Source organism: Chiloscyllium plagiosum, unplaced genomic scaffold, assembly GCF_037043375.1.
Source record: "Chiloscyllium plagiosum isolate Xiang-an unplaced genomic scaffold, Cpla_swu_hap1 HiC_scaffold_4, whole genome shotgun sequence".
In the NCBI taxonomy this organism is placed as follows: Eukaryota; Metazoa; Chordata; class Chondrichthyes; order Orectolobiformes; family Hemiscylliidae; genus Chiloscyllium; species Chiloscyllium plagiosum.
The window spans coordinates 38,931,435-38,949,933 of NW_028270142.1; the positions used below are offsets into that span (position 1 = coordinate 38,931,435).

General features: G+C 41.3%; 1 protein-coding gene across 2 annotated transcripts in view; it reads left to right on the forward strand.

The window, feature by feature from the left end:
• Positions 1-42: 42 nt before the first annotated feature.
• The window catches only part of susd5 (sushi domain containing 5), a 25,792-nt gene continuing 7,335 nt past the window's right edge, over positions 43-18,499 (forward strand). Inside the window, exons 1-4 of one of the 2 annotated variants that reach the window (XM_087986176.1) lie at positions 43-742; positions 3,766-3,938; positions 8,336-8,451; positions 17,163-17,351. In XM_087986176.1, coding sequence (XP_087842302.1) covers positions 3,766-3,938; positions 8,336-8,451; positions 17,163-17,351 — 478 coding nt within the window. In that variant the 5' untranslated portion in view covers positions 43-742. Of the gene's footprint in view, positions 743-3,760; positions 3,939-8,335; positions 8,452-17,162; positions 17,352-18,499 lie in introns of both variants that reach the window. The other variant, XM_043688784.2, reaches the window with a different exon arrangement.

An 18,499-nucleotide genomic window follows, 5' to 3' on the forward strand; every position in this document is an offset into this window, starting at 1 on the left:
AGTATGGATGTTCCAACCCGGGGCATTGGGGTATGTTACCATATTAAAGGTGCTACATAAATGTAAGGTACTGCCTTTGTAACAGGCTCTCCATAATCCCTTGGGGTCAGACATTTTTTGGACATCTCTGCATTCCGAGCCTGAACCTCAAGTTTCCAAGTGTATACTGAACTCTGAGAGACCGCAGGGGAAGAAAAACACGAGAACAAAACGGAAATCAAATGACGCTTGGAATGAGTTGGATCAGACTCTCAGCACTGGTTGTTCCTGAGTTGGGGTTTGCTCATCGAACGGCATTACAAGCCTGGGGACTTTTAAAAAGTCTCTCTCTCTTCGCTTACTTTTCCTCGCTTCCACCCGAGCTTCATACTATCGGCCGCCTGTTTATTGTCGGAGCGGTGTTAGTTTTCACATCATCCCAACATTTACCCTCCCTGTAACATATCGTGTGGATAAAGCCGCTGCGGAACTTCCCAGCCACTTCCAGTGCTCGCTGTGTCTCCTGCTCGCCGGACTTCGGTGTGGTTTCGGTGCAGTATTCACCTGCTCATTGCTCTCTCTCTCTCTGCCCCGGGGTGTGCGTGAACGGATCTATCCTGTTGAGCCCAGTTTGGTCTACTCTCTGTCGCTCTCCGTCTTGCCATTCTCCCAGCGATGGCTCCAAGCTCTCGCCCACAGATCCCCGCCGTCCTGAGGATCGCTTGTCTGCTCCTGGTCACCGGCGTCCAGGTTCGAGCACACGGTCAGTCCACTCTCAGAACCTCTGCCAATGGGAGTTTGCAAACAGACTGCGCCGGTGGAAACGCTTTTTTTAAAGATGGGACTTGCATCAAATAAAGTTGCTTTCTAATGTAATTTCTGATCAGTTACGCAGGCGAATGCAGAATAATGTCTGATAACATTGGAAGACTTTTAAGGGATAGATGTGTAGAACGCCACGTGTTTTCTTTTTTTATCTTGAAGTATTTGTTCAATTCCTTTTTGAAATTTATTCTTGAAACTGCTCCAGATTGAAGCAGCGCACTGCATAAAATGAATTCTCCCATCTTCTCTTTGGGTCTTCTGCCAATGAGCTCAAATCGGTGTGCCCTGGTCGTCGCTGACCATCTTGTCAGTGGAAACCATTTCCCTTCATTTAATATTCGAATTCTCTAGATCGTTTGTTTTTACACCCGTAATAAATTCTCCTTTAAAAGGGCGGCACGGTGGTTAGCACTGCTGCCTCATTGTGCCAGAGACCCGGGTTCAATTCTCGCCTCAGGCAACTCTCTGTGTGGAGTTTGCACATTCTCCCCGTGTCTGCGTGGGTTTCCTCCGGGTGCTCCGGTTTCCTCCCACAGTCCAAAAATGTGCAGGTCAGGTGAATTGTTGGCCCTTGGGCCTGTTTCCACACTGTATCGAATTTAAACATTCCCTGCTCTAAGGAGAACGATCACTGAAATTCCGCAGCCACTGCACCTTCTCCAAGTCCTGTGGCGATGGAAGAGGAGTCTGTCCCTGAACACAGTTTAGATCATTGGAACTGGGGGAGGCTATCTATTCCCGGGAGCCTGTTCCACCCAACCAGTTAGGTATTGGCTACATTTTATCGCCAACTACCTGCTTTGGTTTTATAATCGTGAGTAGCCTTCCCTACCAAAACAAACTATCAACATGTTTTAAATTTTTCAGTTGGTTCATAACTTCAATTTCGGGAAGACAATCTCTAGATTTCCACTTCCCTATCTGTGGAGAAGTGCTTCCTGACATCACCCCTGAACGAGTATGTCTCCAGTTTTAAAGAAATGCCGCCCCCTTGTTCTGGACTTCCCCACCGGAGGTAATAATTTCCTTCTATTGACCTGACCGAATCCTTAAATCATCTTAACCATCTTAATTAGATGTCGTCTTAATAGTCTTTATTCAAGGTAATACTACATACCCACATCATTTAAACCTTTTTATCCCAGACATCATAGAATGTAAGGCCTAAATTTATGAAGAATTTATACTGCAATAAAATCGCTGCACTTTAACATCAGCGTTTGATTTGCTTTCATAGCTATGTACCGAAGATTTGTGCATCCTTCTGAGCACAACCAAATCGTATTGCTAAGTTTTTATTGCATTTCGAAATGTTTGAGGGCAAAATAGACCAATGAGGTGGATAAAGTTTCATGACCTAATTGTGTGTAAACAAAATCATGGGTTCGAGTCTCCAAAGTCTTAACCGAACACGGCATGTCTGTGCAGTACTGCCTCACTGCTGCATTGCAGTCTCAGGCTAGATTATTATACACTAAAGTCTTTGAAGCGAGGCGTCATGACTCCTATAACACATTATTTTGTAAAGAACGGGAAGCGTTATTAATGGTGAAAGCATTATTTCAAAAACATTGAAAAGGGCAGCTTTTAAAAATTCTTTATGTTTAAGTCATTCCATTTGTAGAGGGAAGCATGGTAGAAATGAGAGGTTAGATTAAATAACGATTTGGGGGAGAGATACGAGCAGAGACTTTCTTACACATTGAGTATGACTCTAGAATCACTATCAGAGTCATTGATTTTAAACAAGAACCATGTCAGTATTTGAGAAGAGAGATGTGGTGGAACAAAGAAAGAACAGAGGTGGAAGTAGACCTGGTATGTGGGATTTGGATGTAATTCAGATGAATCATAAACACTAACATGGACGATTTAAATTACTTACAGTGTGGAAACAGGCCCTTCGGCACCAACCAATCCTCCGAAGAGCGACCCACCCAGACCCATTCCCCTACACCTAACACTACGGGCAATTTAGCATGGCCAATTCACCTAACCTGCACACTTTTGTACTGTGGGAGGAAACTCACGCAGACACGGGGAGAATGTGCAAACTCCACACAGTTGTCTGAGGTGGGAATTGAACCCGGGTCTCTGGCGCTGTGAGGCAGCAGTGCTAACCAGTGCTAACCATGATCACTTGTTTAATAAATCGCTGCGAATTTGTAGGTTTCTGATTCTTTCATAAGTGGAATCCATCACTGTAGATCCAGAAAGAGAAGGGTGGGGAGAATTAAAAAAAACCTCAGTCGATAAAAGCTGGACATTTCTAATAAGGTTGTGTAGGGAAGGACTGTCCGGGTTAGAATTGGCGACACTGAACTACAAGGATCATAGTGAGCTCAAAATGAAATTACTGTGGATGATGGAAATCTGAAACATAAGAAACGATGGGGAAAAATCAGGTCAGGCAGCATCTATGGCGAGATTTAGCGTTAATGTTTCAGGTCATAGCTTTTCGTTATAGCTGGAAAAAGTTGGAGAAGTCAGGTTTTTTACAAACACACCGGCAAGAAGGAAGGGGGAGAGATCAAAAAGGAAGGGCCAACGAAAGAGTGGAAGGCAGGAGAACTGAAATGATGACATTTACGATGTACGAGGTAAACGAGGGAAGATAATGAGACACGTGTAAAGAAAAGACGAGCCTAAAGAAAGTGCTAATAGAACAAACTTTATCAGAAGACGCTGTCTGAGGAAATAGAAGCCAGGATTATAATCTAAAATGATTACATTCAATGTTAAGTTCGGAATATTGTTAAAAGAGAAGTTTAATGAAACCTAGGTTTATGTTCTTTGGGGCTACATTAGAGGTGGTTCCAGTGCTGAACCAAGAAAATCAAAGTCAATAAAAATAATTGTGAATGAACAGCCGTGATGGAGTTCGGTCACTTTACATCCAGACCATCTGGGAGTGGAAATTCGAGGCAGTGTCTTATTGTATTTTTTCTTATCCCAGGGAAGATGTTCGTTCTCCGGCCAATGAATAGGAGCGCGCAGTGGGACCCGGCCGCGGCCCAAGGATTGTGCAGAGAGCAGGGGGCGCGCCTGGCTACAGCTGACGAGCTGCGGCGAGCGGTGGAGGAGTGCGCCTTCACAGAGTGTACCACTGGCTGGATCGCAGGCAACCAAATCGGGTAAAGTTCCCTCATCTCCCCTCACTCCTATCCCACCCCAAAGGATGGGGAATAATTTTCCTGAAAACTTTGGCTTTCCCGATGACAGCCTGCAATAACGTGATTGATTTCCATCCAAGATCCCTGAAACCGCTTAGCCCAGCATCAAAAACTCAATCCCAGGCGATATCTGTATTCACTAGACTATAATTAAAATATATCATTAATGCTGATTCTAAGCACCAGTTCCTATAACGCCACTTTCCTCGCAGTCTGACCTTCAATCATTTATCTGTTTCCATTCCAAATTATTTCATCACCCGTTTCCTCTACTTTTGGCAAGGATTGTGATCTTTTTGATTAGATTAGATTCCCTACAGTGTGAAAACAGGCCCTTCGGCCCAACCAGTCCACACCGACCCTCCGAAGAGTAACCCACCCCTCTCTGACTAATGCACCTATCAATATGGGCAATTTAGCATGGCCAATCCACCCTAACCAGCACATCTTTGGACTGTGGGAGGAAACCGGAGCAACCGGAGGAAACCCATGCAGACACGGAGAGAATGTGCAAACTCCACGCAGACAGTCGCCCCGAGGCAGTGGTGCTGTGAGGCAGCAGTGCTAACCACGGAGCCACCGTGCTTCTGTCTAATTGCGCTTCTTCTATCCAGAGAATAACTTACTTTTCTGAAGTATTTTTAGAACCTACTAATTTACAGACGTTTGAATGACAGAGGAAACCTTCCCCCACTGTCTTTCTTAAGTAACGGGGGAAGAAATGAATGGTGTGGAATGGTTAGACAAGAATCTATTGCCCAGATACCAACTCCTCCCCGGCAGCATGCAACGGCTTTGAACCGTTAACATTTTTTTCTGTGTAGGAGAAGCAAAACTGAACATGAATCTTATAAAATGAGGGGAAACAGTTTAACTTTCATAAATGCTCAGTGGACAGAACTGGTTATGCTTCAGTAAGTGCAGAGAAATTTTAGAGAGATGGTTATGTAGCATGCAACCGAATAATTTACATTTTAATGAGTCAGTCTTCACATTGTTGGGTGAATATCAGAAAAGTGTCAATGTCGTAATCAGCAATTAGAACTATCTGAAGATGTTCTCTCAGAGCAGTACAAATCATCACTGACATTTTTATTACCCTAGAATGTCTATAATAATGACTCATGAACACTGCGTGCAATAGTCAATTCTAACTCACTATGTTGTGTCTGTTCTTCATTGATTCAGGAAACAAACTCGGAATGTTGTTTAAATAGTGAGAAATGAGCTTATTTTTAGATTTATAACCCATCCAAATGAGATGAAATGACATTTTAACGGCTTTGTCCTCAAATGGAATTGGGCTTCAAATGAAATAAATTCCATGAGTGAACAAATATGTCCTAAAAAATTATTATAAATTGTGACCACATTCTGAATCAGGGATTAATCTTAAGTTTTGGCAATAACAATTGTGCATTCCTATTAACTCATGTGCATTGGTCATCTTTAGCTTAAAAACAAGAATGTTATTTACTTAAATTTATGAACGTTAAAGACGCAAGATATATTATCTTTTAGTTTTTGCCATTGAGTATCAAATATTGCCAGGATAACAGAGTTAGAAACTGAACAAAGACGCCTTCTTCAACCCTAATCTCTTAATGACATCCCATCCCTTTTTCACTGGAATAGCTTACAATCAGATACTCTCTGGATGTTTTGTAGTTTCCGTGTGTCAGAATGTGAGCAGTTTTGCAGCACGTGCTCAGCCTGAACTGAACTGTGACCACTGAAACGCATCATAATAAAAACTGTTACGAAATGAAGGGAAAGGAGGTTTCCATCTTGCGAGTCTAACTCACAGCCAACTTTTATACCTCTCCAAGTTCTCTCATTTCTATGCTAACTCACTTAAATCTGTGCTCTTTGGTTACCAATGTCCCTGCTAATGGAAGTAACCTCTCCCTAATCATTTCATCAATGCCTCTCATAATTTTGATTTGAGTTGAACAAAGCTAGAAATTACAAGATTTATAATGATAGGAATGTAGATAACTGGGTGTCATAGTCAGTTAACAGATGTATTCACTTCTGATCCGGGCAAGTCAAATTCAACTCAGACTGATAGTCGCAAAATGAGTTTTATGTGAACAGAGAGAGTGAAGTGAGAGAGAGGAACTGAAGGAAATCAGTTTTAGTAGGGAAATGGTGTTGGAGAAATTGATGGGATTAAAGGCTAACAAATCCCCAGGTTTTGACAATCTAGCACCAAAATACATAAAGAAGTGACTCTAGAAATAGTGAATGCATTGGTAGTCACCTTTCAAGATTCTATAGACTCTGAAACATTCCCTACTGATTGAAATTTAGTTAATGTAACCCCACTACTTACAAAGGGAGGCTGGAATCAAACCTGCGTCCCTGGCATTGTGAAGCAGCAGAGCCAACCACTTGGATAACAGTGACAGGATTTGACAGAATCACATGTAAGTTATGAAACAAAAATCATGCTTGACAAATTATTTGGAATTGTTCAAGGATATAACCAGTTGAATTGATCGGGGGAACCAGTGGATGTGGTTTACTTGGACTTTCAGAAGGCATTCAAAAGGTCCCACATAAGAACTTAACATGTAAAATTAAAGGGCATGTGATTGGGGTTAGTGTACTGACATACATAGAGAACTGGCTGGCAGGCAGCAAACAAAGTATATGAATAAACTGGTCATTTTCTGAGGAGCTGCCAATGATCAGTGCTTGGATCCCAGCGATTCACAATATACAGTAAAGATGTAGATGAGGGAACTAAATGTACTATCTCCAAATTTGCAGATGAGACAAAGCTTTGTAGGAGGGTATACTGTGAGGAGGATGCAGAAATTCTTCAGTGTGATTTCGATAAGTTGAGTAAATGGACATTAGTATGGCAGATGAAGTTTATTGTGGATAAATGTGAAGTTAACCATTTTGGTAGCAAAAACAGGCAGCCAGATTATTATCTCAATGGTGATAGATTGAGAAAGAGGGAGGTGCAATGAGACCTAGGTGTCCCCTGGGAGTTTGCTTTTCTCTCTCTCAAGTACTTTTGTTTACTGCACCAATGTTGCAATTCTTAAATCTTTCCTTAAAGCACCTTTTGAGTTGGCCAGATAGCTCAGGTCTGTTCTGACCAGAATTATAGCAAATTTTCAAGGCAAATTAGTTTCAAAGGAGACAGTAGCCTCACAATAATTTTATTCATGCTGAAATCCAGGCTAATGTATGATGATTTGACTTTAAATCATACTATGTCATCAGGTAGAATTTTAATTCATTAATAATTCCAAAATATAAAGAAAATCTCAGTAACGGTGATCATGAAACCCTCGTTGATTGTTAAACTCTCTCAAATATCTGTCGGGGAGCTATTTATTTTAGGGGAAATGAGAGATGGCCATCATAGAGAAATAAAAATGGTGTTCTTCAATTTTGTTTAGCAATTTATTTTCTTAGTTTTAAAAAACTGATGATGGAGATGTAGGATTTGTCACTGAAAATCAAAAATTAAGCTATTCAGTAACAAAGCCATGTCAGTTGGCATTCCAGCTGGTGAGTGGGGGCAGGACGCTTTGACAATGGTTCACTAATGACTGTAGTGTGGCATTGAGATTCTGAAGTTAGGAGGTCATCTGATGAAATATCCAAAAACATATTCAGCAGGAGGTGATGTTAGCCAGTGCCCTCTGATTCCAACTTGCAGATCCTTGTTACAGTGTAAATGGTTCATGCAAATATGTAACTAAGGTGGTCTACATCATCAATGGGAAGTGATGTTTTGTCACATGACAGCTACAAAACTTCTCTTTAGCAGCCTTGTGGTGAAGATTAAGTCTGGTGTTGTACACATCCTGAATCTTGTAATGTTTAAGTAAAGGTAATTTTGCCAACAACAAAGACTCTGTTAATCTTTATCAGACCTTCTCCTGGACCTGACCAAAATCGAACAGCAGGCTCATGTTAAATTCCTGCATCCTGAATTTCCACAGGTTTGTCCCAATTTCCAATCACAAACCTGATAGAAATTGGCAGGATTCTGGAGGGACAAAGTCATTTATCCCAATTTCTGCAAGAATTATGTCACTCTTTCACTGCCCATACTCCTGCAGAATCTCAGCCCAACAATCAGCAAGACATTTATCCACTTTAAAGTGTCAACAATTGCGTAGTCTCTCACAATTACAATTGTACAGTATAGTACTGAAACAGCTTACCTGTTTGAGTTCTTATTCTGAGAATGGTGCAGAATAAAGGGCTGGACTTGGGGATTTGGGAATTAAATTGCTAATGAAAGAAGGTGAAGAAAAAATTGAATGTAAATTAACAAGTAGTTCACAATCTAGATTAGAAGTAATCAAATGTGTTTTATTCACACACAGGATAACCATGTGCAATAACATGGGATTTAGCCAACAGGGCCTTCAAACCATTCGAGTAAAAACTGAAGCAGCTTCTTCACCTGGTCCATATGATTCATTCTGCATTAAAGATCAAGGTTAGTGCTGCATCAATTCACATAGGCAAATGTTAATCATTTAAATGGGTAACAATGTCTTTTATATTTTGGGATATTTCCACAGACAATTTGGAAATTAGTTATACTGACGCGGTGTATTTTAAATGGAAGTGAGGTTGCACAGATTTAAGATTTGTGCTGTGAACTGATGTGAGATAAAGAGGAGGGAAACATATGTGCAAAGACTTTGAAGAAGGTTGAAAGGCAGGACTTCCACTGGCTTAGAATTGGGGTTCAGTTAATCAATTTTCCTAGCCTGAGGTTGACCAAGTCAGTCTGACAAGGAAGGGAGTAATTTGAGTAAGAATCCAATTTAGTGTAATTTGCTTTTATTTTTATAGAAACAACTGTCAATACAGTCCTGTCAGCCATGAGCATTCTGTAAAATATACTCAGCTTTAATTTTACTTTGGATGTAACACACTTTTTTTCAGTAAAGCTCTAAGGAAAATTAAACTCCATGACCTATTGAAAATGGAGCCTTGGTTAAAGGTCATCCGGCACAACTGCTTTCAGTTGTAGGCAGATCATCTGAGGAAGTGGAGAGGGTGCAGTATATAGTCACTCAAATGTTATCAAGGAGAGGGATAAAGTTTGAGGACAAGCTTCATAAACTTGGCTTGGATTCCATTTTTCTATTGAAGAATAATCTGATCAATGTGCTTAAAATGTTAAGACTGTGATAGGTTAGATAAAAAAAATCCTCTTGTGAAGAAATTAAAATCCCAACGAGCACAGTTAAAATTAGAGCCAGGCTGTTTAGGGCCAGGATCAAAATGCTCTTTCTCAGGGCTGCTTGCTAGCTCTGTTAGCATGAACTTACTTAGTGCTGAAAATGTGTTGCTGGAAAAGCGCAGCAGGTCAGGCAGCATCCAGGGAACAGGAGAATCGACGTTTCGGGCATAAGCCCTTCTTCAGGAACGTCGATGCCCGAAATGTCGATTCTCCTGTTCCCTGGATGCTGCCTGACCTGCTGCGCTTTTCCAGCAACACATTTTCAGCTCTGATCTCCAGCATCTGCAGTCCTCACTTTCTCCTGAACTTACTTAGTGCCTACCTGCATGCTGGTAACATCCATGCCTTGTCTTGCTGTGCCATGCCTGTTAGTGCATTGGCATTTTAGCCAGAGACAAGGGCTACCATAACTGACAAATTTTAATGTCCTCTCTTGTGCAGCTGTAGTCCGGCTGGTTGTGATGCTTGTTAGCCAGGACCTATCTGGGAGTACACCTTGCAAACTGAGACATCAATCTAACACCTATACCAAGTACCAGATGTCTGCACTGACAAATATGCTATATGTTTATTCAACCAAAATGCTATAACAGAAATGGACTAGTTCTCAGCCAGCCAAATGGAGGTAGGCACTGCCGATCAGGGAAGCATGGTGTCATCAATGACACAGTCTGTAAACAGTGTAGGGGCCATCGTCTGTCATCCACTTGGGATGCTCACAGTCAGGAGTCATGTCTCACTGCAGTCCAGGGAGCGAGCAGCATTCTGCCCTGTATAGCCAGGACCAGCAATGTGGGCAATTGTGTATCTCCAGTCAGGGAGCTGCAAACACATTGGTCAGGGCTGGTCAGTCATGTCAAGGGTTTGCTCGTCAAAGTTGGTCAGTGTTCTGGGGCCAATACATCCTGGGGATCCATCCATCAATTGTCAGGAAGGGTGCAAGGTGGGAATGGGCACTATCAGTGCTCAGTTCCAATGGGGGCTATAAGTCAGATATATAACCTTGTTGACACTCGGTTCCAGCAAATCAGAGCTGGGTACAGATGCCAGCATTTGGGTCTCATTTCAAGGATAAAATGCAGCCTTTATTTGTTTCATTTGTGTTTGCTCTACCTGTCAATAAAAGCCAATGTTTCAAATTGCCCGATTGCTTGCCTAATCCCTTCTCAGACAATGACAGTGAATTAGGGACAGAAAAACAGTGACTTAGAGAGGGTGATTAGACAGGATGTAACTAATGACAGACAAATTGTGTGGCATGGTGGTTAAACAGTGACTAGGATGAAAGAATAGTCTTGGGAGAGTCAGCCATGCTGTCTGTCTGCCATGAGTAGTGTGGCTTTGCCACTGTTGTGCCATTACATTGCTATTAAGAATGCTGTTTGCCAATGCTTGGCCGGGTGCACAGAGGCCTTTCAAAGATGTCACGGTGTGCTGATCATTGAGCAGATATCTGGTGAATAGTGAGTTGTTGTCGGAATGGCAATGGTTCAGATGGGGCTAGAATGGAATATGAGGGATGACGTTGCAGAACTGTAAGTAGTTAATAAAGTGAGGTTATGTAATGTACAGCAAGAAGTTGCGCTGGGTTTCTCAGTGAGAATTCCTTCAAAATACTTAATAAAATTTGCACTTACCAAAGAAATCCTGAGATTCAGCCAAAGTAAACTTATTTGAGAATACTTTGAATGATATCCCCCTCCTCCAGTACTTTGTCTTTCAATGCTTGGATGCAACTCAATAGATCCCAAATCTTTTCCTTCTGTGTGATCCTACATTTTGATGGTCAGGCAGGACTCACTAAGTGTTAAAACCCTGGCCTGTGCTCTCACTCATCTGTATCTTTTGGTGGAGGATTCACAGAACAATGTTTAGGATCAGGGATTATTGCCAATACTTCTCCTCTCTGGTCCAGGGATTCTGCAGGAATGTAGACCATTATACTGGATAATATATATTAATGCAGTACAAGTCAGTGATTGAAACTGATTGTTTTTTGGTTCAGTATTATGGACCATTTATTCCTCTGCTGATCCATTGTGTGTAGGACAGCTGTAATTGTGTTTACCTGTTATTAAAGTGTAATTTTAATGATCGAATTTTAATTTCCAAGTACCAGTCCTGATAATAGAGAACAGTGCTTTGCCAATGGTTGAATGTGACAACAGTTTAATGGGGAATTGACAACATGAAAGGCACTATTGTCTAGATTATGCAGGCTCAGATTCAGATTTTAAAAGCCATTCAAACAACATTTCATTACTGTCATAAGTCTCTTCTCCAACTCCCTCCCTGATTTTATGCAGTCCACCATTGGTGGCTGCACCTTCAACTGCCAGGGTTCCAAACTCTGGAATTCCCTCCTGAAAACTCTTTGCCTCTAGTCCTTGCTTTCCTACTTTAAGATGCTCTTTAGAAATCTGCTTCATTGAGCTTTGCACCATCTGCCATAACAGTGCTTTATGTAGTTCTGGGTTAAATTCTGGTTTAATACATGGTTCTAAGTACCTGGGGACATTTTGTAAATATTTGTTATGTGTAACCATTCTGAAAACCTGCTTTAAAGTCACTGTTAATACTTTATTTTGTAAAGATTTGCCATTATGTGATGTGATTATGCGAGTAATATTTTCTGGACAGTTGTGGTTGTCACAGTGTTTGAAAGTGTTGAGCTGCTGGTTGCACTTATATTGAAAAAGCTAGATATGACTGTTTGGCTGTAGGAAAGAGCTGTGATTTGTTGGTTGCCCTGGTATATTGCAGGTAATAGGCAACTCCTGTTGAATAATAGGATGTCCAGGGACACACTGTATGCAGAGATTGATTGCATAGGATGGGCTGCAATTATATAGATTCTGTGTGGATTCAACTAGGAGTAGTTTTTGTCTGTTTTTGGCTAATCGCTGGTTAATGATGCAAGTGTTAAATCATAGGAACATCTCAATAAACCATGTTATAAAAAGCACCAATTAACTAGCAAATCCTTTGTCCATTCCCATTTGTTTATTTCATAAGATTCACAAAATAAATTTATTTTATTTATTTCCATACATTTTAAAACAAAGTGGTTGTTCCCGTGGTTGGTAGCTCACCTATGAACTTGTTAGATATTCTGAGGAGATGGTTAAATGTTGAAGTGATAATACCTTATTTTAAAAATTTAGGATTGAAATCAATTGGGGAATTAGCTATTTAAAATTGGCCTTGTTTTATATTAAATTTTAAAATTTGTTAAATGAAGCTGCAATGCTATTTAATTATCTTTTTGAACCTTGGTCAAGCTGCCTGCATGTTAGATTGTGGTACCATTTAATATGGTATCAGGTTCTGTTCTGGTAAAATTCTTAAAGCTCAATTGTACAATAAATCAGCTTCATTTAACAGAATCAAATTTTGGAAGATTATATCCAATACACCTATTACCTCTTAGTACTGTTTAACATTGACGTTGGGAATAATGGTCTCTGAAATAACCTCCTGAAGCAGAAATAACCTCCAGCATTGCATCCAGCCAACAAACAAGGTAATAATTCTTAAAAATATTTTAAAAGCTTCACAAGCTTTCTGAACACTTTTTCTTCCCAACACTCCCAAGTTGAACTGTTACTTTGATCAAGCAATAAAGTATGTACATTCTGGGTCTGTATTCCATCTCACACACAAGCACATAATATAGGTTGATGTTCCCCATTGCAGTATTAAACGATTGCTGCTATGTTAGATGTGCAGTTTTTTGGAGAAGTTGTTAAACCAAGGCTCCAGCTGTGTTATTACATGGATGTAACTGATCCTAAGTAAACAGGTAGGAGGCTAGAAGAACACAGCAAGCCAGGCAGCATCAGGAGGTGCAGAAGTCAATGTTTCAGGAGTAACCCTTCTTCAGAGGATGGGTGTGGGGGGTGCTGCAGATAAAGTGGGGGGTGGGGGGGTCAGGATGGTGAAATGGGGATAGGTGAAGACAGGGAGAGAGTACAACCTGGTTGGTCAATGGGAGGAATGAATCTGGTTGGTGACAGTGAGCAGTGGCAGGGAGGGGGAGGGGCTGGAAACGGAGTCGGGAAATGGGGATGGAGGTTATTTGAAATTGGAGAACTCAGTGTTGAGTCCTCTGGGCTGTAGGGTACCAACGCGGAAGTTAAGGCATTGTTCCTCCAATAGGTCCTGTGCTTTGTGTTGGCAATGGAGGAGGCCAAGGATGGTCATGTCAGAAAAGAAGTGGTTGGGGGAATTGAAATGGGCAGTGACTGGGAGGTCCGGTCGGCTCCTGTGGGCCCAGCTGCAATGCCAAGTGAGCCATTCCTACGTTTTCGTTCAGTCTCCCTGATGTAGAGAAGACCATATTGGGAGCACCTAATGCAGTAAACTAGGTTGACAGAGGGGCAGGTGAACCTCCATCTCACTTGGAAGGACTGTTTGGGGCCGTGGATGGAGGTGAGGGGGTTGTGTACCAGCAGGTTAAGCATCTCTTCTGGTTGCAGGGGAAAGGTAGCTGGGGGTTCGGTGGTGGGGGTGGCGTGAACCAAAGACTGACGGAGAGAATGGTCCTTGTGGAAGGCTGAGAGGGATGGGAGGGGAAGATGTTCTTGGTGGTGGGATCTAGTTGAAGTTGGCGAAGGTATTTGAGGATGGTGCATTGGCTGTGAAGACTAATGGGGTGGTAGGTGAGGACAAGGGGACTCTGTCATTATTACGTTGTGAGGGGGAGGGGGTTTAGAGCAGTGGAACAGGGAATGGAGGTGGTGCAGCGGAGGGCTGACTGAATGACAGAGGGAAGAGAAGTGCATTGTTCAAAATAGGTGACATCTGGGATGCTTGCAAGTGGAATGTCTCCTCATCTGAGCAGATGTGATGGAGGCCGAGGAATTGGGAGAATGGGATGGAATTCTTGCAGGATACTGGATGGGAGGATGTGTAGCCCAGATACTTATGGGAGTCTGAAGGTTTGTAGTAGACCCTAAGACATGATTGGAAGAATAGGGCAACTTTTTTTTGTGTCAACTTCACAATTATTTCATCACTCTGTCATTAGATGTAGAATCTTGTTTGCACGAATTGGCCGTATGTTTCCAACATTACAATTCAGAAGTACTTCATTGGCTGTAAGGTGCTTCAAGATATTCTGCAGCTGCAAGAGATGTGATATAAATAAATCGTTCTGTATTTATTTAACCTGAGAGTTAATACAAACAACATGGACATAAAATATAAAAATAAACTTGCGGAGGAAGTGAATTCTTTGGGCATATTTGACATGGAAACCTCAAAGTAGGGAGTCTGCTCTCAATGCTGAGTCTTATTCAGTTGTGGATGACAATATGGCTGGATATTTGGGAATGCAACTATTGTCCCTCTCTATCCTTTGATCTGATAGCATAGATCAAGAAAGTTGAGAATACTCAGCAGATCAAAAAGCATCTGTGGAAATACAGTGGTCTCATATTTGCAGACCATTCCCTGATGAACATCTCTATTAACCAAGACAGGCACCACCAATGAATCTCACAGTAATGTCCTGCAAGTTAATGTTACTATTGAGCTGGACTATATCTTAGTATAATGTTGTAATGTGTTTGTGCACACTATTCCCTTACTTGAACAATGTTCTGGCATACAATTGATTTGTAGTAAATTAGTTATAAAGTTATGCCCAATTGCTGAAGGGAAACACTGCCAAGATAGCAGCAATCAGCACCAGCAAATGAATGCTAATTTCAAGCATAAATGCTACCTCTTACAAATAATTTTTTAAAATTCCCTGGAAAATATACATGGTTATAATTTAATCATGCCAATCATGATGTCAGCGGAAACCTTTGATTTGGAAAGTAGCCACTAGTCTAAAATGCATAACCTGTGAAATGCTGGGTACACCCAATAGATTATAGAGTTATACTGCAACTGGAACATTGGCTCAAGTGCCATTGAGGTCACCCAATACCTCAACACCACCCTCCAACCAAATCAGCTGCTTTTCACTCTTAACGTGTGGCTGTAAGGTAACATATTGAAATTTACGCTGCTAAGAGATGAACACAGTTTTGCCTTGGCTGGTCAAGTGACAGTAAGAGACCTGCCCAGGAGACTGATAAAGCATCACTGATCACTTTTGGTCCTTTATGCTGAATTGATTTATGTGCATTTATATTACAGCCCCATACTTGTAGGCTTGCTTGTCTGTCATTGTTAATTTACATATTTCAAAGGTTATTTCTATAATTCTATGTGTAACTAATTCATTAGCCTATGCAAATATATGTTTTGATTTACAGGTGTATTTTTGTTCTGTATTTCATTACCCTTACATCCTTGTTTGTTGCTGTGAATATTCATTGGCCCATGCTTTTATATAAAGGTGTATATGTTTGGCATATGCATTGATCTCATATGCATGAGTTGGCCAATACACCGAACCTTGTCTGGACTCATACTGAAAAATTGCACTACTGACCAATGATTTCTTCTTATGATTACCTGTCTTTTAAGCTTTGTTGGAGACTGTACATAAATATTCCCATTCTGTAGCTCTCCCAGACAGAAAGATTGAACACTTGGAACATAGGGCTCCACTTTCCTATAGCTATCTAGAGAATATGCAGCTACTGGACTCAGTGCACTTGCTAGTCCAACTTAATGTGAGGTGGCATCCTAACTGAGCATTAACGTATTTGCCAGTCAGATGAGGATGGTAGACAGACTAGGAAAGTGGGAGTTATAACAGGAAGGCCCTTAGTAATGGCAGGTTTGCTAGCAGACTCACTGGAAAGGCAAATGCTACTGGAGAAGGGGGAGAGTTAGGGTGTACCTCAAGGGAGAGATGCTAATGAAGGTCTCTCCCTTCACTGGTGCAAATGATGACAAAGGGGTCTTAGGGTAGAGAGGTAACACCTCCAGGAGAGTTTCAGTGCCTTTGCTGGACTCATGAGATTAGTGACTCTTTGAAGCTGCAACTTAATTCAGCCACCCATGGCCTGTTGACCTCCTGACAAGAAGTCGTGTTAGGCTCCCAAATGTAACATCTGAGAAAGTTGTAGTTTTGAGGGAAAATTACCCATGACTGAGGTCTTCATTGTTTGTGTGAATAGAGAGGGGCTGCCAATTGTGCCGATCACCCCTGGGGAGTCACCCAAGATGGGACAGTGTCAGGAGCAATATGGACATCTTTTCCTACTTCTTTCCTGATCATCACCTATTAAGCCTATCATGACTGGGTTGGCAAAATTCAGCTTAAGCAAGCACATAATTCCCCTTTTAATGCATATGAGAAGTCTCTGAACATGATAATTGCAGTAATCAACACGGGCTCAGTGGTGAGCACTGCTGCAGCACAGCGTCAGGGTCCCAGGTTTGATTCCAGCCTTGGGTGGCTGTCTGTGTGGAGTTTGCACTTTCTCCCCGTGTCTGCGTGGGTTTCGTCTGGGTGCTCTGGTTTTCGCCCACAGTCCAAAGATGTGCAGGTTAGGTGAACTGACCATGCTAAATTGCCCATAGTGTTAGGTCAGAAGGAAATGGGTCTGGGTGGGTTACTCTTCGGAGTGTTGGTGTGGACTTGTGAGGCCGAAGGGCCTATTTCCACATTGTAGGGGAATCTAATCTAATCAAACATTTCGCTTAAGGTGAATCATAACATAGGCCACACCTTCTGCCCTCTGTTAATTTTCCTGACAGCATTATGAATTAACCTAGTGGTTTAGAGTAATGAACTAGAGTAATATATATGTCTTTCATGCAGAATAAGCTTCACTGTTGCAGCAACCAATACATTCAGCCTCTGATCTAAAATACATTCTCTTTGATTTGTCACCAACCGTAAGCTGCCATCCTCCTCCTCACTAATGCCAGAACTCTGGATTGTCAGAGATAATCACACAGAGGGTGAAATCTATAGAGGGAATAAACCTGATCTGAGTGACTGTTTCACACTTGATATAAGACTAAAGATCTTCCGTTTCTTGCAGGTAAACCTTGTGGAGACCCTCCATCTTTTCCCAATACCATTCTCCAGGGCCACACTGGAATTGAAATGGGTGATGAACTGCTTTATGTCTGCGCCCAAGGTTATATCATGGCCAACAGGGAGAAAGCCTTTAGCTTATTGTGTGATAGCTGTGGAGAATGGTATGGATTCGTTCAAGCCTGTATAAAAGGTGAGAGAAAATGCACATCACTAAATACTAAATCAATTTGGAGGCATTGTGGCATCAACTTTGGGACATTCTGCATGTTGGCTAGTCAGTCAGTTGCACTTTGCCAAAACCATCTCAAAATATTAAAGATCTATTTGTAAAATAAATTTATTTTGTTTTGCATTGTGCATGGACTTATGTCAAAATGAACGACGGCTTTTCGATTATTTAAATTGTGCTTTACACTCTCAGACCTTCTTCATTCCAGAGATGATATGTTCAGGGAGGAAAATGTTTTGTACTTATGGCCCTGACATCAGCACCGAACATTCTTTGGATGGGTTCATACATAGTGACCCTTCCTCTAAAACTAGACAAGGAGCTGACATGTTAACAATTGAGGTTGAGATGGTTTTAATTTTAGAAATCAAGAAATGTTTTCTTCAACCACGGTCTTGGAATATGAAAGTATATGTGTCAAGTAACTCCTAGATGTAATTGTCTGTCAGATTTCCATCCTTGTTAATGCAATTCTATTCCATTCCATGTGATCAAAACTACAGTTGTCACACACAGTGTCTCATTGCCAAAAAAATTATTAATTCCAAAGCACGCTAGTCATTTTTCTGAGAATTATCATATTTTATTGGACTATTGATCAGTTTAGATAGTGAAGTATGTTCTAGTACAGTGGATTTATATCTCATCTGTCACTGTTTAGTTACAAGAATCTGTTAGAGATTATGGCTATTTCTAAGTAGCAAAGAAATCTCTGAGGCATCATTAAACACTGCACTGCTGTGCGTGTTTATTTACCAGGATATGGACCATGTAAGAATTCTTAAAAATAAATCTTGATCTCCTTCATTGGCTCCTGCATTTCCTACATTTCCAACATTGACTGATCTTCAACAGCATTTCATTGGCTGCAATGTGCTTTGAAACAGCATGGAAGTGCAACGTTATGCATGTGGAGGGTGAGGGGATAGGGAATAGGCTAGGGTTGGTTTCCTTAGAACAGAGGAGTTTGAAGGGTAACTCAAGAGCTGTACAAAATAATGAAGAATTTGGATAGAGTCAATTACCAGGGGGCAGATATAGAGTGTTTGGTAGATTATTTAGAGGGAATCTGAGGGATTCTTTGCCATCTACCTGTTAGCCACATCTAT